Here is a 22,955-nt window from a genome sequence, read left to right as displayed (position 1 = left end):
ATAAAGAGCAGTATTTAAATAAATGCAGGAAACCTGAAAATTTTGAATTTACCTGGAAAGCCATTTTACCTAGAAACCTTTAATTTTGAACAACGTTTAATTTTATAGCTAGTTCCTAAATTTAAATTATACAAAAAATGACTATCATGTAGTTAAAGTATAATCCTGTTTTTTTTTTGTTACAAAACACATATAAAGCAGCATTTCAGTATCTTTTCACTAATTTAAAACTATTTTTTTTTTGCAAAGTATAATTATCTATCCACTAAAAAGGGACAAGAAAACTTGCAGTTTCAAAACTTGACATATTTTTTATTAAATCAGTGGCCACCTTTCAGTTATTATGAATAAATTTTCATTTATTTAAATTGTAAATTCTAACTTAATTAGACTTTTACCCTGTATTCATTTTGGCCATCATCAACAAAACTGAGTTGTTTTGCGTTGGTTGTGGGTCATTTTGGATGCTGTTGTTGGTTAAGTTCATTACTTATTATTAAAGATCTAAAAGAGTCTAATTATTCTTTACAAAAAATAGTAAAACAGGAATACCTATTTTCTTAGACTAATTTTGTTATTATTGTTATCAAGTGTTTGTAATTATACTTTTTTTTTTAATTGTTTACAAGTTTAAAAAACAAAGTTTTTAAACTTAAAACTATATTTGCCCGAGAAATTTTTGGGTAGATTAAATTTATACTTTGCAAGTTTTGTTTCAGGAAAACAGCAACTTTAAAATAAAGCATTAAAAACAAAGATGGCTAAAAAAGCAAAGAAGGGTAAGAAGAAGAAGAAGCTTTTGACCGAAGAAGAGAAACTTCTGCTGTTGGAACAGAAAGCGCTCAAAGAAGAAGAAATGAGAAAGAAAAAGGAAGAGATGCTCATGCAGTTTTTAAGAGTTTGTCATTTTATTACACTATACTGGTTGTTCAATATTTTACTATTTGAATATTTAATAACGTTTATCAGTTGTATTAAAGTAGTTTTTAAAATATTTTTTCCTGAAATATTATAAAGTTTGTTTTTAGAGTAAGTTACTTTAACTTACTTGTTTCCTTTATATTGTTTTATAACAGTTATTTATTTTATTAATTGCTTAATTACTAATTTTCAAAATGAAGTTAATAAATAAAAACTTTACAGTTCATGTTTTTATTTTAACTTTGTAGATGTCAACTTGTTTTAAGTTAAGGCCATGGGGGAGACCAACATTTTTTTACAAAAACTAACACTTGCTTTGTTTAAAACCTTAAAGTATTACCAGAGACTGTATAAAAAAATAGCTATTGATATTTTAAACAGTGTTCCATATAAAAGTTTAAATATAGTTATTTTAAGGCCAGTTTTCTGAGTGTTTTGATAAATTTATTAAAAGCTTTCTTTTCTTTCATTTTAAAAGCAACTTAATTTTGATTTTCAGAAGTCATTTTATAAATATATATCACAAACAACTTGTACAAAGTAAATTTTATTACCTTAAGTAAAAAAAAAGGAACAAAAATTTGAAAAAAATGTGAAAATTGTATATTTTTGATGAAAGTGTATTTATAAAAAGTTTAAAACACCTGTTATTTATCTAAGTTTCTCAAACTTTATTTAGTATCTTAGCTAAGAATTTTTAAAGTGAATGCTGAAAGTCTGCAGGTGGAGATATGTTTTTAGTAAGTTAGTGTACTTTTCCCCTACTAAAGACATAGGGTGTCCAACATTGATTGTTGTATGAAAGCTTGAAGTACAAAACTCCAAGCCCATTTTATGGAACTTAAAAATTTTATTTAGCTTTTGAAATATTGTGATTTTTGTAAAAAGTTTCCAATACAAGCGTATAGACTGCAAATTTTTTAAGCTTATTTTTCTCAGAAGTTTTAAAAATCTATCTTCTTCTTCACTTTTTGAGCTAGAGAGCTCAAACTTCCAGGAAATGTTCCTTTTTTTTTAAAACTTTTGATGATGACTTTTAAAAAATGTTAAATAGGAAAAAAAAAAGATAAAATACAGAAGATTTTTTTTTATAAAAAAAATATTTTTCACTGTTAAAAACACTTTTGCGCTATATCTATTCAAAATTTATTGATAGACTTTCTGTGAAAATTTTAAGAAGATTGTTTAAAAAATGAAAAAGAGGAAAGCTTTTTAATGAAATTGTCTTTTTTGCGTTTTTAGTTTTTGCCTTCCATAAGAAATCTGTTGAACATCCTTTGATGGCTCATATCTTAAATTTTAATTTGATTTTTTTTTAAACGGTTAGAATGTTGATAGCTCAGATAAAGCTCTACAAAATAAGATCAACTTGTAAAAATCAAGGTGGACCTGCATTCATCCTTAGAATGCAACTTCCATAAATAATTCTCCATCTTTGACCACTTATTTCTCAAAAAACTACTTTGATTTTTTTTATAAAATCAGAAACATCAAGTAGCTGAATTACTTAAAAAAAGTAAAACTTAATAAAAAAGTAACCTCTTCCATGGCATTAATATAATTTAGTGTAAATTAACTTGGAAACTATGTTATTTCCAGTGTTTTAGTGCTTTATCAAATGCTTAAAATAACAGGGTTGTCATATTTACTTAATTATATTTGTATGTTTTAGGACAAACTTGAAAAAGAAGAAAAGCACTCAAAGAAGAACTTAAACAAACTCAATCAAAAATGGAGAAAAATCATGAGAGAAGCAAAAACCAAAGAACTTAAAAAAGTAAGTTTAACTTTTGTTCAGCTATTAACAACATTGTTTTGAATTGTACTTATTTAGTTTTATGTTTGTTTTATTATATACAGAGGTACATAATTAGCTTGTAAAGTTGTAAAAAAAAATTAAACTTAGATTTAGCTTGGTGTTAAGTAAACTTTTATTTTGTCAAATTTTTTGATTTTATATGTTATTAAATACCTTTAATTACAAATAAAAACACTTATTTAATGTATTTTTATTGATTAACTCCACATCATTTGTTTACTTATTATTAATACTAAACAGTATCTATTTATTTTTTCCTAGTAAGTAATATATGAGTTAATAATATTAGTTTTCTACTACAGAATTTTTTAAAATTTCTGATAATACTTTTTTTATTTAGTGTTTATTGAAAATACATTGTTTAAAATATGTAACAATTTTAAAGCATTTCTTCTAAAATAAGGTATTATTAATATTTTTTTTATAATTGTTTAAATACTACACATGAAAAATAAGCAAAATATTATGTGTAACAAATTAGTATTAAGTAGTGTCATAAACTTCAAATTTTGTGTGATTAAAAAATTTTAGTGTGCAAATCTACTTTTAAAAACGAATTTAACAATTAAAAGGAGATAGCAATAATGAGTCAGACATTCGAGAGAGTGGTGGACAGGAAGCAGAGTCTGGTGAACGCATTGTTGCAAGATGTGGATGAGAGTGAGGAACAGTACAATGTGGCTGCGAGGAAGCACTTCTACAACATAGACAATCTCATCGGTTGGTTTGAAAAAAATTTACAAGTATACTTTATGAGTTAACGGTAGAACTTATCATTTTATTTTTCAAGCAACAAAATGCTATGATCAACGAATTTAAGAGAATATAAATTTTTACATTAACGACCTTCTCATCGGTTGGTTGTAATCATAAGCTTTTATTCATGTAAACTGTTTTACCCACGTATGCTTATTGAACTGTTGTAGAACTACGACCACACTAAAAGTTTTGAAATATTTGACTAGCTTTTCAAAAACCAATCTAATTTTTTGTTTTATTCTGGTGGTTATATTGTACAACTTTGTTTGCTAAACTTGTATTAGCACTTGAATATATTACAAACTAATTTAAAGTGTTTATTTTATACAGGCTAAAATCATTTAAGGACATTAGGGGGTCCACCTTGGTTTTTTAAGTTGGTCACAAATTGTAGATTTTTATCTTAGCTTTAAATATTTTAATTACTTAACGAAATTCAAAGTAACTTTTCAGCAATTTTTTTCATATTTTCACAGTAAGTCTTTAACTAAAATTCAAATCTGTTAATATTGAAAATGGATTTACTTCTATATTTTTAGTACCCCACTCCCCTATGCCCTTATTATAAGAAAAAGGTGAAAATATAATTTATATTACTTAGAAAAATAAACATTTTTTGACACTTTAATAAATTCTTTCAAACAATATAAATAAGACTCAAATTTTCAGAACAATACATATTTCATGCTTATTTCGTCAGTTGTATACTAAGCAATAAAGATAAAATTTCAAATCTAGCTTATATAGTGAAAATGCAATCAACGTAAAAGTAATAATAATAAAGCAAAGGGTAATTAACTATACATGAGTACTTCTAATTACAATGCAACTAAATAAAAATTAATAAAACAGAGCAACAACTTATAAAACAATTTAAGAAAACAACGAAATAGTATAATCAAAATCTTTATGTTTATACAAATTAGGTTTTCTTAACAAAATACAAATAGCCTCAAGTTTAATTAAATCAGAAATGTGAAAACAACTTCTAATAATTTTAAGTCTTTTTAAATTATAATTACTTGCACAATCAAGGTTATTTACTAAGTGTTCTGCAATAGCAGATCTTTTTGAAGCATTTATTACTCTAATAGATATAGTTTTCTTATTACTCATACAAAATTCAACGACACTTTTTGTAATACTTTCCTTTATTCTTTTGCCAAATTGTCTTGAGGTCATCCCGACATAACTAGCTTCACAGAAGTAATTAAACTGGTAAACTACCATACTTTGTTTAAGTTCTGCTATCGGATCTTTGAAATCGGTTTGGATAAATTATCTCAGCTTCTCAATTATAAAACGAAACTTTAAAAACATTTACTATTTCAACTACCTACTCACCACACAAACTTGAAGAGTAACTCCTTGTTGACTTAATTATTTTAATACCAATGAAAAACTAAAATGAAAACAATTTTAAATCTAACCACACTGAAATGAGCCGCAGTTGAATTGTTCTAAAACACTAAACGTTCCAATCACCAACCACATCTCTTTTCTATATTAAATTCACTAGTACTAACTCGACACAATCTGTTAAATAATGATATATAACAAGATTCACTGTTATCAGTTACTGTTATCTCATTGTACAGACCTGCACAAGCGCAGATTGAACGACCTGTACCACGTGTACAACGACGAACTGACGACAATCAGGAGGGAGTTCGACACCGAGAGGCAGCTGATGAACCAGATGCACCACAGCGAGATGAAGAAGCTGCAGGACATACTGTTCGCCATGGACTACAACCACACCGAGCAGGAGAACGAGGCCAAGCAGGAGTTTCAGAGCTTGAGGGACGACATTAAAAATAAGGTTGAGTTTGTTTGAATAGTTTTATTAAATACTTAAGTTTTACACGACTGTCTCTTTAATAGATTTCATTGTTTTTAGTTCCCCTGAAACTTTTATTCAATATGTTTTCAAATTGAATGTTTTGAAAACATTAGTTTTTTGAAATTTAGTTACTATTTTATATTTAGATGCCGTTAAGGATAAAGTTGAGTTTGTTTATTTGTTTAACTTGTTATAAAATCACAGATAAACAATTTTAAAAGTTTTAATAGTATAGATTAAGAGTCTGAATTCTAAACTATCTTTGCTAAAAAAGTACGATATTAATTTTAGTTACATGTGTTACTTTTTAAATTAGTTAGTTCATAAACATTAAGCTTTATAATTTGTAACTGAATGAGAAATTCCATTGAAATTGTTTTAGTTTTGTTTATTTACCCTTTAAAATAAGTGTTTGTTTTTTCTGCTTAGTGTTTCTTTTACTAATGCAATAAAACATTATTAGATTTATAGTTAAAAATATGTTTTCTGACTTTTGTATCTCAAAAGCTCTGTTTTTTATAATTCAAATTCAAATTATTTTAATTGCGAACGAAGTTTAAAAAAAATTAATTGAGTTAAATGTAAAACACAAAAAAAATCTGTATTAAAAGTATGAAATATAAGTGCTAACAAATAATGTTGACCGTAAAAACAAATCCACCTAAATAGAACTTGGAAAAGAAGCAAACTATTGTAATTTTAATCAATGTAGTTGGAAACAAAGTAATAAAAGTTGTATTTGGATAAAATCATGAAAAAAGTAAACTTGCAACTCATTCAGAACTTGGAAGAGAAGCACGCGCTGAGGATCCAGCTTGAAAGTTCGGTGGAGAACTTGTGGAAGCAGTTCCAGTCGGCGCTGAAGAACTACAACGAGACGACGGAGGAGAGGAAGGCGGCGTTCGAGCTGCTGAAGAACAAGGATGAGAAGAGCAGCAGGGAAATCGACATGCAGATGAAGAAGCTGCAAAAACTGCAGGTTTGTTTATTGTGCGCAATATGACTTGTTTTATTGTGTTTTAAATAGTAATGAGAATATTGATATAATGACTTTAAGACGAAGAAACTGCAAAAACTGCAGGTTTATTGTCATCATTTGCTCAAAATTGATATTAATAATAACATATTTTGTACTTATATAGGTATTTTTATAAAGGTATTTTGTTTTGTTCTTGTTATGTTGAAGTTTAAATAAAGCCCGCAGATCTCACAAGTAATATTTTATGTAATAAAAAAAAACTTGATATGATTATTCAAAAGTTACAAGTTTGTTGTTGTAAGACAATGTGCAAAAAACTATGACTTGTCATTTTGTGTTTAGGTTAGCACATCTATGGTACTATACAAGTAAAGTGCATGAGAACATATATAATTGTAATTTTACCTTAGCAAATTTTACTTATTGTAACTTGGATAAATTTGCAGATGGCGCAATTAAGGTGTTTGGTTTAAAGCAACTTACAATCAGTTTGCTGTTTTCAATGTAAATTACTTTATAGATAAAAATAGCTTTGTCGTCACACTTAGTAATTAGATATGGTTAAGAACTTTAACTTACAACCAATATAGCTCAAGTTTAATTTGTTGAAACTATTTAATTAACAATGGAGACTGGTTAAGTGTAACTTGTTACAATTATTAAACTTCATTATCAAAAAAAAAAAATTCTAACTATTTTTAAAAAATAAGTTTTATGCTTTATAAAAGACATTTTTTATACACAAGCATACTAAACGAACTCAACCGAATTCATGCTTATATTTATTCCTATCAAAATGATTCACACACCTATTGTTTATAAATCATTTCCACTCATACCATCATTGAATTTTAAAATTACTTCCTAACTATTAAAACGTGTTATTGCAAAAAACTTTACAACCTTTTTAATTTTTTGACAAAACAGATAGTTTTTCTATTTAGTTTAATTTTTATTTAGTTATCAAACAAACTGACTGCTTTACAACTACCTCAATACGGGACACGATACATACATTAAATGGAGGTGTTAGAGTTACTCAAACATATCAATGAAGATACCTTATAGTTTTTAGAATTATTTTTCTATCTTTTTTTTTCCAAACTAAATCCTTTATATCGTTTTAAGCAAGACGTTTTCATTCACATGTTTTTATCCTAAACTGATCCAAACGTTAAAAAAGAAACCACCAATATCTCATTCAACAAGACACGATATCATCGCTCAAAGGAAGGATCGTTAGAACTATTAAAACATGTTATTGAAAAAAAAATGTTATACTTTTGATTAAGGCCATAGGGGGGTAAACCATGTTTTTTACAAGTTGATCTTATTTTATAGAGTTTTTTCCAAGCTTCAAGATGCTTTTTATTGTTTTAAAAAGTTCGAATTATTTATTGAGATATGACCAGTCGAAGTCGGGCCGCATAATAGATTCCCCATTGTAAGGGAAAACTAAAACAGCGAAAAAAGACTATTTTATTTAAAATCTATCTCCTCCTAAATTTTTCAAGCAATCCAATCTTCTTCAAACTTTCACAGTCTAATCTTTATACAATAACGAAAAAACGTTATTTTGGAATTAAACTTTTTTTTTGTAAAAATATAATTTTTTGAAAAAAAAACACTTTTTTTTTAAAATTTTTGTGATAAAATTTTTATTTTTTGAAATTACTAATATTCTAAAGTAACGTTTTTTCCTTTTATTATGAGGAACGTTTCCTAAAAATTTGAAGAAGATTGCTTGAAAAATGAAGGAGGAGATAAATTTTTAGTGAATTTTAAAATTTCTGAGAAAATCGACCCCGAAAAATTTGCGGTCCATACGTTTATATCGGAAAATTTTTACAAAAAATTAAATATCTCAAAAGTTAAATGATATTTTTGAATTCTAAAAAACTGGCTTGTAGTTTGTACTTAAACTTTTCATATAATAGCCAAAGTTAATTTTTGTAAAAAAAAATTTTGGACCCCCCTATGGCCTTAAGTTAATCATTTTAGAACTATCTTGCTTTTTTTACAAATGTACTAAACTAACTTATTCTCACATCTATGTAATAACTAAGTAAAGTATCTTTTGCATCAAATTAGTAATCATCCTATTCTACAGGACATGATATCGTCGCTAAAGAGAAGCAAAAAGAAAAAAACATTTTTTGTTTTAAAATTAAATGGTTTTTATCTTGTCATAAAACCTGTACTTCAAACAACTATGTTTTCTGTTTTTCATTTTCCACCAATTAATTTTTTTTATAAACCCCACAGTACACGATATCATCACTGAAAAGAGTGTTTACAATAAAAAATGATCTAATTTAAAAATTTCGAAAAAATTATTATATAGACATTTTAATGTAAATTAAAACCCTTATCGATATGATTTTTAGTTGTTTTTACACTTGATTTTTTCTCTGTCATACAAGTTGTAAACACAGGACACGATATCCTCGTTGAAGGGAAGGATGCAGCAGAACAACCGGGAGTGCGAGGAGAGGAACAAGATGCTGAGGGAGGAGAGAGAGTTCGTGCAGTGCCACTTCCAGCGACTGAAGTTCGAGATGGGCAACTGCAGGGAACAGGAGCGGAAGTTGTTGAGCAAGATGGTGCAACATTCCAACACTGCCATAAAACACCTTAACAAGTTTGTTGTTTGTTAATAAGATGGTGCAACATTCCAACACTGCCATAAAACATCTTAACAAATTTGTTTGTTAGTAAGATGGTGCAACATTCCAACACTGCCATAAAACACCTTAACAAGTTTGTTTGTTAATAAGATGGTGCAGCATTCCAACACTGCCATAAAACACCTTAACACGTTTGTTTGTTAGTAAGATGGTGCAGCATTCCAACACTGCCATAAAACACCTTAACAAGTTTGTTTGTTAATAAGATAATGCAACATTCCAACACTGCCATAAAACACCTTAACAAGTTTGTTTGTTAATAAGATGGTGCAGCATTCCAACACTGCCATAAAACACCTTAACACGTTTGTTTGTTAATAAGATGGTGCAGCATTCCAACACTGCCATAAAACACCTTAACAAGTTTGTTTGTTAATAAGATGGTGCAGCATTCCAACACTGCCATAAAACACCTTAACACGTTTGTTTGTTAGTAAGATGGTGCAGCATTCCAACACTGCCATAAAACACCTTAACAAGTTTGTTTGTTAATAAGATAATGCAACATTCCAACACTGCCATAAAACACCTTAACAAGTTTGTTTGTTAATAAGATGGTGCAGCATTCCAACACTGCCATAAAACACCTTAACAAGTTTGTTTGTTAATAAGATGGTGCAACATTCCAACACTGCCATAAAACACCTTAACAAGTTTGTTTGTTAATAAGATGGTGCAACATTCCAACACCGCCATAAAACACCTTAACAAGTTTGTTTGTTAATAAGATGGTGCAGCATTCCAACACTGCCATAAAACACCTTAACAAGTTTGTTTGTTAATAAGATGGTGCAGCATTCTAACACTGCCATAAAACACCTTAACAAGTTTGTTTGTTAATAAGATGGTGCAGCATTCCAACACTGCCATAAAACACCTTAACGAGTTTGTTTGTTAATAAGATGGTGCAGCATTCCAACACTGCCATAAAACACCTTAACAAGTTTGTTTGTTAATAAGATGGTGCAGCACTCCAACACTGCCATAAAACACCTTAACAAGTTTGTTTGTTAATAAGATGGTGCAGCATTCCAACACTGCCATAAAACACCTTAACAAGTTTGTTTGTTAATAAGATGGTGCAACATTCCAACACCGCCATAAAACACCTTAACAAGTTTGTTTGTTAATAAGATGGTGCAGCATTCCAACACTGCCATAAAACACCTTAACACGTTTGTTTGTTAATAAGATGGTGCAGCATTCCAACACTGCCATAAAACACCTTAACAAGTTTGTTTGTTAGTAAGATGGTGCAGCATTCCAACACTGCCATAAAACACCTTAACAAGTTTGTTTGTTAATAAGATAATGCAACATTCCAACACTGCCATAAAACACCTTAACAAGTTTGTTTGTTAATAAGATGGTGCAGCATTCCAACACTGCCATAAAACACCTTAACAAGTTTGTTTGTTAATAAGATGGTGCAACATTCCAACACTGCCATAAAACACCTTAACACGTTTGTTTGTTAGTAAGATGGTGCAGCATTCCAACACTGCCATAAAACACCTTAACAAGTTTGTTTGTTAATAAGATGGTGCAGCATTCTAACACTGCCATAAAACACCTTAACAAGTTTGTTTGTTAATAAGATGGTGCAACATTCCAACACCGCCATAAAACACCTTAACAAGTTTGTTTGTTAATAAGATGGTGCAACATTCCAACACCGCCATAAAACACCTTAACAAGTTTGTTTGTTAATAAGATGGTGCAGCATTCCAACACTGCCATAAAACACCTTAACACGTTTGTTTGTTAGTAAGATGGTGCAGCATTCCAACACTGCCATAAAACACCTTAACAAGTTTGTTTGTTAATAAGATGGTGCAGCATTCCAACACCGCCATAAAACACCTTAACAAGTTTGTTTGTTAATAAGATGGTGCAGCATTCCAACACTGCCATAAAACACCTTAACACGTTTGTTTGTTAGTAAGATGGTGCAGCATTCCAACACTGCCATAAAACACCTTAACAAGTTTGTTTGTTAATAAGATAATGCAACATTGCAACACTGCCATAAAACACCTTAACAAGTTTGTTTGTTAATAAGATGGTGCAACATTCCAACACTGCCATAAAACACCTTAACAAGTTTGTTTGTTAATAAGATGGTGCAGCATTCCAACACTGCCATAAAACACCTTAACAAGTTTGTTTGTTAATAAGATGGTGCAACATTCCAACACTGCCATAAAACACCTTAACACGTTTGTTTGTTAGTAAGATGGTGCAGCATTCCAACACTGCCATAAAACACCTTAACAAGTTTGTTTGTTAATAAGATGGTGCAGCATTCTAACACTGCCATAAAACACCTTAACAAGTTTGTTTGTTAATAAAATGGTGCAGCATTCCAACACTGCCATAAAACACCTTAACAAGTTTGTTTGTTAATAAGATAATGCAACATTCCAACACTGCCATAAAACACCTTAACAAGTTTGTTTGTTAATAAGATGGTGCAGCATTCCAACACTGCCATAAAACACCTTAACAAGTTTGTTTGTTAATAAGATGGTGCAACATTCCAACACTGCCATAAAACACCTTAACAAGTTTGTTTGTTAATAAGATGGTGCAACATTCCAACACCGCCATAAAACACCTTAACAAGTTTGTTTGTTAATAAGATGGTGCAGCATTCCAACACTGCCATAAAACACCTTAACACGTTTGTTTGTTAGTAAGATGGTGCAGCATTCCAACACTGCCATAAAACACCTTAACAAGTTTGTTTGTTAATAAGATGGTGCAACATTCCAACACCGCCATAAAACACCTTAACAAGTTTGTTTGTTAATAAGATGGTGCAGCATTCCAACACTGCCATAAAACACCTTAACACGTTTGTTTGTTAGTAAGATGGTGCAGCATTCCAACACTGCCATAAAACACCTTAACAAGTTTGTTTGTTAATAAGATAATGCAACATTCCAACACTGCCATAAAACACCTTAACAAGTTTGTTTGTTAATAAGATGGTGCAGCATTCCAACACTGCCATAAAACACCTTAACAAGTTTGTTTGTTAATAAGATGGTGCAACATTCCAACACTGCCATAAAACACCTTAACACGTTTGTTTGTTAGTAAGATGGTGCAGCATTCCAACACTGCCATAAAACACCTTAACAAGTTTGTTTGTTAATAAGATGGTGCAGCATTCTAACACTGCCATAAAACACCTTAACAAGTTTGTTTGTTAATAAAATGGTGCAGCATTCCAACACTGCCATAAAACACCTTAACAAGTTTGTTTGTTAATAAGATAATGCAACATTCCAACACCGCCATAAAACACCTTAACAAGTTTGTTTGTTAATAAAATGGTGCAGCATTCTAACACTGCCATAAAACACCTTAACAAGTTTTTTTGTTAATAAGATGGTGCAGCATTCCAACACTTCCATAAAACACCTGAACAAGTTTGTTTGTTAATAAGATGGTGCAACATTCCAACACTGCCATAAAACACCTTAACAAGTTTGTTTGTTAATAAGATGGTGCAACACTCCAACACCGCCATAAAACACCTTAACAAGTTTGTTTGTTAATAAGATGGTGCAACATTCCAACACCGCCATAAAACACCTTAACAAGTTTGTTTGTTAATAAAATGGTGCAGCATTCCAACACTGCCATAAAACACCTTAACAAGTTTGTTTGTTAATAAGATGGTGCAGCATTCCAACACTGCCATAAAACACCTTAACACGTTTGTTTGTTAATAAAATGGTGCAGCATTCCAACACTGCCATAAAACACCTTAACAAGTTTGTTTGTTAATAAGATGGTGCAACATTCCAACACCGCCATAAAACACCTTAACAAGTTTGTTTGTTAATAAGATGGTGCAGCATTCCAACACTGCCATAAAACACCTTAACAAGTTTGTTTGTTAATAAGATAATGCAACATTCCAACACCGCCATAAAACACCTTAACAAGTTTGTTTGTTAATAAAATGGTGCAGCATTCTAACACTGCCATAAAACACCTTAACAAGTTTGTTTGTTAATAAGATGGTGCAACATTCCAACACTGCCATAAAACACCTTAACAAGTTTGTTTGTTAATAAAATGGTGCAGCATTCTAACACTGCCATAAAACACCTTAACAAGTTTGTTTGTTAATAAGATGGTGCAACATTCCAACACCGCCATAAAACACCTTAACAAGTTTGTTTGTTAATAAAATGGTGCAATATTCTAACACTGCCATAAAACACCTTAACAAGTTTGTTTGTTAATAAGATGGTGCAACATTCCAACACCGCCATAAAACACCTTAACAAGTTTGTTTGTTAATAAAATGGTGCAGCATTCTAACACTGCCATAAAACACCTTAACAAGTTTGTTTGTTAATAAGATGGTGCAACATTCCAACACTGCCATAAAACACCTTAACAAGTTTGTTTGTTAATAAGATGGTGCAACATTCCAACACTGCCATAAAACACCTTAACACGTTTGTTTGTTAGTAAGATGGTGCAGCATTCCAACACTGCCATAAAACACCTTAACAAGTTTGTTTGTTAATAAGATAATGCAACATTCCAACACTGCCATAAAACACCTTAACAAGTTTGTTTGTTAATAAGATGGTGCAGCATTCCAACACTGCCATAAAACACCTTAACAAGTTTGTTTGTTAATAAGATGGTGCAACATTCCAACACTGCCATAAAACACCTTAACAAGTTTGTTTGTTAATAAGATGGTGCAGCATTCCAACACTGCCATAAAACACCTTAACAAGTTTGTTTGTTAATAAGATGGTGCAACATTCCAACACTGCCATAAAACACCTTAACAATTTGGTTTGTTAATAAGATGGTGCAGCATTCCAACACTGCCATAAAACACCTTAACAAGTTTGTTTGTTAATAAGATGGTGCAACATTCCAACACTGCCATAAAACACCTTAACACGTTTGTTTGTTAGTAAGATGGTGCAGCATTCCAACACTGCCATAAAACACCTTAACAAGTTTGTTTGTTAATAAGATAATGCAACATTCCAACACTGCCATAAAACACCTTAACACGTTTGTTTGTTAGTAAGATGGTGCAGCATTCCAACACTGCCATAAAACACCTTAACAAGTTTGTTTGTTAATAAGATGGTGCAGCATTCTAACACCGCCATAAAACACCTTAACAAGTTTGTTTGTTAATAAAATGGTGCAGCATTCCAACACTGCCATAAAACACCTTAACAAGTTTGTTTGTTAATAAGATAATGCAACATTCCAACACCGCCATAAAACACCTTAACAAGTTTGTTTGTTAATAAGATCAGGGTTGCCACACACTCAGGGAACTCAGGAAATCTCAGGGAATTTTCAAACTGTAGAAAATCTCAGGGAATCTCAGGGAAACTCAGGGAATTTTGGCATTTTTCTTTTAACTCAGGGAAACTCAGGGAAGTTTTGATTTTTTCTCTAAATTTCAGGGAAGTTTTTGAAAATCTCAGGGAAATTTTTTTATAGATCTAGAATGAGGTTTGTTAATCCAGTTTCAATATTTTGCTCAAAAGTAGTAATTTTTATCATTTAAGTGGTTATTTAGAATTTTTTTAGCCTTGCGGCTAGTTCTTCAATATTCTTAGTATTAACATTGTAGTTTTTTTTAGTTTTAAATTTATATTTACTTAAGTAAAATCAAACAGTTTAGAGAAATGAAAATTGTTGTTAACTATTCATTGAAAAGTTCTAATAAACTTTTTATTTTTAATTACTTATGTAGTTTAAAAAACACTATGTTGTACTATTAGTTCTTATTTTTTAAATAATAAAGTTATTTGTTATTTGTTTACAACTACTTGTTTTCAGTTTACAAGTTTACACAAAGTTGTGCAAAAATTTAGTTTTTAATTTTTAATTGGTTTAAACCTTTTAAGATTGAGTTTTTGAAAACAGTTTTTTTCATAAATTTAGTGCAGAAGCATACACATCAACCTTCCTTTTATTATTAAAGAAGAAAAATAAGAATGAGGTATTAATAATATGTGTTAGAAGAGAAATTTTTTCTTTTAAGATTTGAAAAATACTCAGGGAAACTCAGGGAAATTTAAGGTTACTCAGGGAAATTTTTGGTCACTCAGGGAAGATTTTTTGGCTCAAAGAGTGGCAACCCTGTAAGATGGTGCAACATTCCAACACTGCCATAAAACACCTTAACAAGTTTGTTTGTTAATAAGATGGTGCAACATTCCAACACTGCCATAAAACACCTTAACAAGTTTGTTTGTTAATAAGATGGTGCAACATTCCAACACTGCCATAAAACACCTTAACAAGTTTGTTTGTTAATAAGATGGTGCAACATTCCAACACCGCCATAAAACACCTTAACAAGTTTGTTTGTTAATAAGAAGGTGCAGCATTCCAACACTGCCATAAAACACCTTAACACGTTTGTTTGTTAGTAAGATGGTGCAGCATTCCAACACTGCCATAAAACACCTTAACAAGTTTGTTTGTTAATAAGATAATGCAACATTCCAACACTGCCATAAAACACCTTAACAAGTTTGTTTGTTAATAAGATGGTGCAACATTCCAACACCGCCATAAAACACCTTAACAAGTTTGTTTGTTAATAAGATGGTGCAGCACCCCAACACTGCCATAAAACACCTTAACAAGTTTGTTTGTTAATAAGATGGTGCAACATTCCAACAATGCCATAAAACACCTTAACAAGTTTGTTTGTTAATAAGATGGTGCAACATTCCAACACTGCCATAAAACACCTTAACAAGTTTGTTTGTTAATAAGATGGTGCAGCACTCCAACACTGCCATAAAACACCTTAACAAGTTTGTTTGTTAATAAGATGGTGCAACACTCCAACAATGCCATAAAACACCTTAACAAGTTTGTTTGTTAATAAGATGGTGCAACATTCCAACACTGCCATAAAACACCTTAACAAGTTTGTTTGTTAATAAGATGGTGCAACATTCCAACAATGCCATAAAACACCTTAACAAGTTTGTTTGTTAATAAGATGGTGCAACACTCCAACACTGCCATAAAACACCTTAACAAGTTTGGTTTGTTAATAAGATGGTGCAGCATTCCAACACTGCCATAAAACACCTTAACAAGTTTTTTTGTTAATAAGATGGTGCAGCATTCCAACACTTCCATAAAACACCTGAACAAGTTTGTTTGTTAATAAGATGGTGCAGCATTCCAACACTGCCATAAAACACCTTAACAAGTTTGTTTGTTAATAAGATGGTGCAACATTCCAACACTGCCATTAAACACCTTAACAAGTTTGTTTGTTAATAAGATGGTGCAGCACTCCAACACCGCCATAAAACACCTTAACAAGTTTGTTTGTTAATAAGATGGTGCAACACTCCAACACCGCCATAAAACACCTTAACAAGTTTGTTTGTTAATAAGATGGTGCAACATTCCAACACCGCCATAAAACACCTTAACAAGTTTGTTTGTTAATAAGATGGTGCAACATTCCAACAATGCCATAAAACACCTTAACAAGTTTGTTTGTTAATAAGATGGTGCAGCACCCCAACACTGCCATAAAACACCTTAACAAGTTTGTTTGTTAATAAGATGGTGCAGCACTCCAACACCGCCATAAAACACCTTAACAAGTTTGTTTGTTAATAAGATGGTGCAACATTCCAACACTGCCATAAACACCTTAACAAGTTTGTTTGTTAATAAGATGGTGCAACACTCCAACACCGCCATAAAACACCTTAACAAGTTTGTTTGTTAATAAGATGGTGCAACATTCCAACAATGCCATAAAACACCTTAACAAGTTTGTTTGTTAATAAGATGGTGCAACACTCCAACACTGCCATAAAACACCTTAACATGTTTGTTTGTTAATAAGATGGTGCAGCACCCCAACACTGCCATAAAACACCTTAACAAGTTTGTTTGTTAATAAGATGGTGCAACATTCCAACACTGCCATAAAACACCTTAACAAGTTTGTTTGTAAATAAGATGGTGCAACATTCCAACACTGCCATAAAACACCTTAACAAGTTTGTTTGTTAATAAGATGGTTCAACATTCCAACACTGCCATAAAACACCTTAACAAGTTTGTTTGTTAATAAGATGGTGCAGCATTCCAACACTGCCATAAAACACCTTAACAAGTTTGTTTGTTAATAAGATGGTGCAACATTCCAACACTGCCATAAAACACCTTAACAAGTTTGTTTGTTAATAAGATGGTGCAGCATTCCAACACTGCCATAAAACACCTTAACAAGTTTGTTTGTTAATAAGATGGTGCAACATTCAAGTAGTGCCATAAACACCTTAACAAGTTTGTTTGTTAATAAGATGGTGCAGCATTCCAACACTGCCATAAAACACCTTAACATGTTTGTTTGTTAATAAGATGGTGCAGCACCCCAACACTGCCATAAAACACCTTAACAAGTTTGTTTGTTAATAAGATGGTGCAACATTCCAACACTGCCATAAAACACCTTAACAAGTTTGTTTGTAAATAAGATGGTGCAACATTCCAACACTGCCATAAAACACCTTAACAAGTTTGTTTGTTAATAAGATGGTTCAACATTCCAACACTGCCATAAAACACCTTAACAAGTTTGTTTGTTAATAAGATGGTGCAGCATTCCAACACTGCCATAAAACACCTTAACAAGTTTGTTTGTTAATAAGATGGTGCAACATTCCAACACTGCCATAAAACACCTTAACAAGTTTGTTTGTTAATAAGATGGTGCAGCATTCCAACACTGCCATAAAACACCTTAACAAGTTTGTTTGTTAATAAGATGGTGCAACATTCAAGTAGTGCCATAAACACCTTAACAAGTTTGTTTGTTAATAAGATGGTGCAGCACTCCAACACCGCCATAAAACACCTAACAAGTTTGTTTGTTAATAAGATGTCTTCGTGCAATTTTGACCCGTTCCCCCATAAAACACATTATTAAGTTTTTTATTTGTTTGTTAATAAGGTGGTGCAACATTACAACAGTGCCATAAAACACCTTAACAAGTTTTTTTGTTTTTGGTGTTTTTTTATTGAAACGGTGCACAGTGACAATGCTTATAAGTATCTTAACACATTTTTTAAACCGTTTATACTTAGCTAGGTGTAATAAAGTTTACAAACTTTTTTTGTACATTTTATTTTTTTTTTACACTTTTATGAGTTCCTACAAACTATGTTAAGTGCAACTAACCAGCAACTACTTTGTGAAATTTTCTTGACCTAAACTACCCACACCTCTGTATGCAACTTTTGTTTAACGCAGGGTGGCAGAGAAGGGCGAGACGATATTGAGGTACGCGGAGGTTTGCAGGAAACTGGAAACAGAAGAGGAGAAAATCCTCCCATACTTCGCATCCAGTCTCACCAAAGAAGAACAGGAAGACATCACTGTTTGTTTGTTTTATAAAAAATTACACAATTTTATATATTTTTGTAGTTGAAAATTACTTTACTTTGTATCAAGTAATACAAAACACGACATCACTTATTTTTTTATATTGAAAACTACTGTGATTTTTATAGACTCATGCTAAATATGGTATCACTTCTTGTTAACTTTTATATTGGTAATTTTAAGGAATTTCTATTTGAATTTTCACTCAGTCTAACTCAGTCTTGTATTGTTGTTGTTTATATTATAAACAGTTTGCAATTTACTCTATGAGTTTTATAAATAAATCTAGTATTGTTTTAATTAAAAAACATGTATGAAGTATTGTTTATACGACATTTGATTATAGATTGAAAGGTTTAAATTCTAAAACTTTATTTAAAAGTTTTCTGTATGTTCCATTTGAAATTGGTATGCATGCATTCAGCTTATATATATATATTTTGAAGCACAACTTATTATTTTGATTTTTGAATACTAAAACAGCTGTCTTATAAAGTTATTTGTCAATTGTGAAGCTGTAATATTTGGCAGTACTTATACACAATGAACTGTGCAATCAGTAATCAATTACATTGCAAGTTTAATGTAAAAAGTTGTTTTAAACTTGATCATAAGACTAATTATTTTACTTGTACACTATTATTTTAGTCTTTAATCTAAATCTAACTCAAAAAATATTTCTATGTCAATTAACCAAGTATATATGACACAAAATTTCTTTAAAGTAGTAGTTTTTTATGTTATTTAAACCCGTTACACCTACATTGGTTAATAAACATGCCATCCAATAACAATCGTAAATCTGATAAATAGTTAAGTACTTCAAAGTAAAGTAAAATTTTAATCGGTAGCTTTTATTCACACATAAAACATCTCATATATGCATTGATTTTAAGATTAAGTATTGCATAAAGGCCAAAAATATTTTTTAATTTTTATGTACTAATTAGCTATCATATAAAGTTTTATAATCATTTTGAAAAACTTAATAAAGTTGTTATTGCTGGTATTACTCATGTTATCATGGGTCTTTTTACAGCAATCAACTAAAATTCTATTTAATCGATTTTTTTGAACTATTAATAGCTTCAAGTTTCAACTTTTGAGTTAAAAACAAATTAGACAGAGTAATCTATCCAAGAAGGAGATTGAAAATTAAAATTTTATTTTTTTTAAGAAACACTATTCCGTGTTTTGTTTGAGTTCTATTCTATTACTTCTATTTGAATAAGATTTACAATTTGAAAATATGCTTTGTGGTGAAACAGTGTAATTGTGTTTTTTTAACGTGTTAAATTTTAGCATTAAGTTTTGTCAAAAAACAAATTATTTTACTTCAGTTTATACACTAATAGTTAAATCTCTAGTCAAAATCCAACTTTTAATAATTAACCAAACAATTTTTTTTGTAATATTCTTTTAGTAAACTAACTGACAATTTACAGCAAACGGAGTTGGAGGAACCGAGCGAACCGCTCAGCAAACTCATGCACGATTTCAGTGGACTGGAAAATTTTTGGAAGAGGTACAACAAGGTTCTGTTCGACAAATTGGCCCTCGACAAGGAATCAAACACCCTCACACAAGTAAGTTGTTTAACAAACTTAATGTAATGTTAGATTCAAACTATGTCCGCGATAAATTTCTAATATTATGTTTAATAAATTCCATTTGTAAGGTTTGAAAATTTTTAAACTTTTTTTATTATTTAAACTTAGCTTTGTTTAAACAAACGTTTGGTATTGCCAAATGTCTCACACAAGTCAGTCGAAGTGTTTACAAGGCTGTCTTGTTGTGAATAAACAAAGTATGTAACATTTATAACAAAAGTATATAAAACAACAATTTGATAATAAACTAAGCTGCTTAAACTTTTTACAAGTTCAAAAAATAGTTTCTCAAGAAATTTTATTTAGTCTTAGATGATTTATGTTGTTGTGGATAAACAAAACAGATACACTTGTTAAAGTATTTAAAAGAAATAATTAACTGTTGTTCCATAAAATTGCTTATTGTTTTAAATAAATTTGATAGAGGTTTATTTAAAACTTAAAAAACGTATTTACCGTTAATAACGTAACGTTTTAGCTAGTTTTAGTTTGACATGAGTTTATAAAAAATTGGTAGGAAAACAACCAGTTAAGGCTGATATTGAAGCAGTATTTGGATGGAATTTCGGTTAACGATGAAATTTTGAGCCAAAACAATTCACTGTTTATTGTTAACCAACGTGCTAATGTTCCGTTAGTTTATTTTAAATGGTGTTGTTTTCATTACTGTTTAAACAATTTGTATCATATTTATTTAAATATAGTTTATTTTATTTAACTACAGTATTGCAATTAGTAATATTCAAAGTTTTTTAACACATTTTAGTTAGTAAATACAAAGAAAAGTATTTAAGTATTTAACCTATATTATTAATCTAAATTGTAAAAAATAGCTTAATTAAATTCAAGAACCATTTGTAAATGTCATTTAAATCTTAATAATTGTGTGTAAACTTTTGTGTGTATCCTATTTTTAGCAGAAAGTAACTAAAAATTACTTTTACTGCTTTAAATTTTAATACACAGCTTTATTTTTATAAACAATAACTATTATCTATGTTGATTTGTTAGTTAAAATACTATTTATAGTTTTTTGAAATATTTAAATTAAAATTAATGTAGAGTGTTTTTTTTAAACTTAACAGAACACAGCAACACACTTAAACAACCTTGGTAATATTCGCTTAGCAACTGGTCACATAAATTGTGCATTTATATAAGCTACAACAGCTTTACGTGCGTAGCTCCCGTGGCGCAATCGGTTAGCGCGCCGTACTTATAAGATAGTATCGGAGAAATGCGGAGGTTGTGAGTTCGAGCCTCACCGGGAGCACATTTTGTTGTAATTTTAAATTTTGCTTTCATCTTTTTTATAACTATGAAACCCTCTCCTTTATTTAAAGTATAATACTAAACTTTTTATTTTGCATTTTCTAATTAAACATAAGCTAAAAAGCCAAATCCTTATATACTTTGTTTGAAATAAATAAGCACTATATACAACGTATCGAATTCTCCTCAGATTTCAGTAAATCAAACAATTTTGAAGTTAATATGAGAACCTATTAGTTTTTATAATTTATGTTGTGATGAAGCGTATTATAAGTTTTGTATTAGTTTCATAATTTTGAAAAATAAAAAGCGCTGCGAGCAGGATTTGAACCTACGCGGGGAGACCCCAATGGATTTCAAGTCCATCGCCTTAACCACTCGGCCATCGCAGCTTGTGGCTGAATGCATGAATTCGCGTTTATAAACACAAAATTGCTGCTTCAACCTTCAGCAGTTTGTTCAATGTTGTAATCTAAATACTATTACGCGATAACTGCATATTAAAATACTAAATGTTTATTATTATTTAAATTTTTTTTCAATATTTCAGAGAAAGCATAAACTTATGACTAGAAATAATTAAAATTATATTGTTCTTTTGGTTATTTAAACTCCGTAATGTAACCTATACATTTACATTAAGTTATACAAAGCTACATAAAATATAAATATTTTCTTGTGATACTACAAACAAGACTATGTAGTAGTAAATATAACAATTTTTCGTTACATATAATAAATAATTGTAACAGATTGGAGGTACCTATAACAGACGGCAGAGTTATTGGTATTAACAGAGCTCATGTGATTAACAATGGAAGGAGTAATAATAATGCGCAAGGTAAATTTTTTTTTTTTGCATAAATCACCTTTTGCTAAAAGTTATAAGTTGTATAAAAATAACTGTTTATTTTACATACTTGTTTAGCTTGCTTGTAATATTTTTTTTCAAAAAGTATGTATCATTTTTTTATTAATGTAAGCTAAACAACAATTATTGTGTTATAAACGATTTTTAGTTTTTGTATTGAAAAATACTATTATTTATTTCTTTTATAAACAGTATTTTAGTACACTAAATTTATCTTTTTATTGTTAACTGGAAATATATACAATATGACAGTAATTTGTATAAAAGATTAAAAATTTAAAGTTGTTAAACTATTTTATAGTTATTTTTGTAAATAAAGTTGTAAAGTAATGTAAGTTTTTTTTTATTAGTTTAAAATGAATATTTTTTTTTAGTTGATAAATAATTTGAATCATTACATTTAACTTATTATATTATCATTTTTTATATAATATTTTTTTAGGACCAGGCGCATCTTTCCAATACTGGATGAAAGGATGAATAAAAAGTTTTTATTTCAGATTATAAATATTTAACTGTGAATACTTTGTGTTGTGTGTCTTAAAACTGTGACAAAAACTATTATATTCTTGATATTTTTTAAAAATATTAAAAACCACATCAAAAGTTTTTATACTTCACTGCTTTGCCTATTTTATTTTAATCAGCCAAGAGTTATTTTGAAAACTTTAATTAAACTGAATTATTTAAGAGTATTTATTAAGTTATAACAAATCTTAGTACCACAACATTATATTTAATAGCAATATCAT

At 29.9% G+C, this 22,955-nt stretch overlaps 1 protein-coding gene and 2 non-coding genes across 3 annotated transcripts; 2 read left to right on the top strand and 1 right to left on the bottom strand.

Moving 5' to 3' along the window:
* The first annotated feature begins 723 nt into the window (after positions 1 to 723).
* On the top strand, positions 724 to 22,955 carry LOC145837996 (dynein regulatory complex subunit 2-like). Its single transcript, XM_082945509.1, has 11 exons — positions 724 to 898; positions 2,594 to 2,698; positions 3,313 to 3,460; positions 5,098 to 5,321; positions 6,124 to 6,321; positions 8,757 to 8,962; positions 18,319 to 18,445; positions 19,896 to 20,036; positions 20,578 to 20,693; positions 22,085 to 22,173; positions 22,646 to 22,955. The coding sequence occupies exons 1-11, from the start codon at positions 758 to 760 to the stop codon at positions 22,681 to 22,683; spliced, it is 1,533 nt and encodes a 510-aa protein (XP_082801635.1). The 5' UTR covers positions 724 to 757; the 3' UTR covers positions 22,684 to 22,955.
* On the top strand, positions 21,244 to 21,333 carry Trnai-uau (transfer RNA isoleucine (anticodon UAU)). The gene is given in 2 exon segments: positions 21,244 to 21,281; positions 21,298 to 21,333. It is a non-coding gene; the product is annotated as a tRNA-Ile (tRNA).
* On the bottom strand, positions 21,643 to 21,724 carry Trnas-uga (transfer RNA serine (anticodon UGA)). Its single transcript has one exon. It is a non-coding gene; the product is annotated as a tRNA-Ser (tRNA).

The sequence above is a fragment of the Thalia democratica genome, chromosome 6 (assembly GCF_965202585.1).
Source record: "Thalia democratica chromosome 6, ktThaDemo2.hap1.1, whole genome shotgun sequence".
Taxonomy (NCBI): Eukaryota; Metazoa; Chordata; class Thaliacea; order Salpida; family Salpidae; genus Thalia; species Thalia democratica.
The sequence above is the reverse complement of the archived record's forward strand: the minus strand, read 5'-3'. Positions and strand labels throughout refer to the sequence as shown.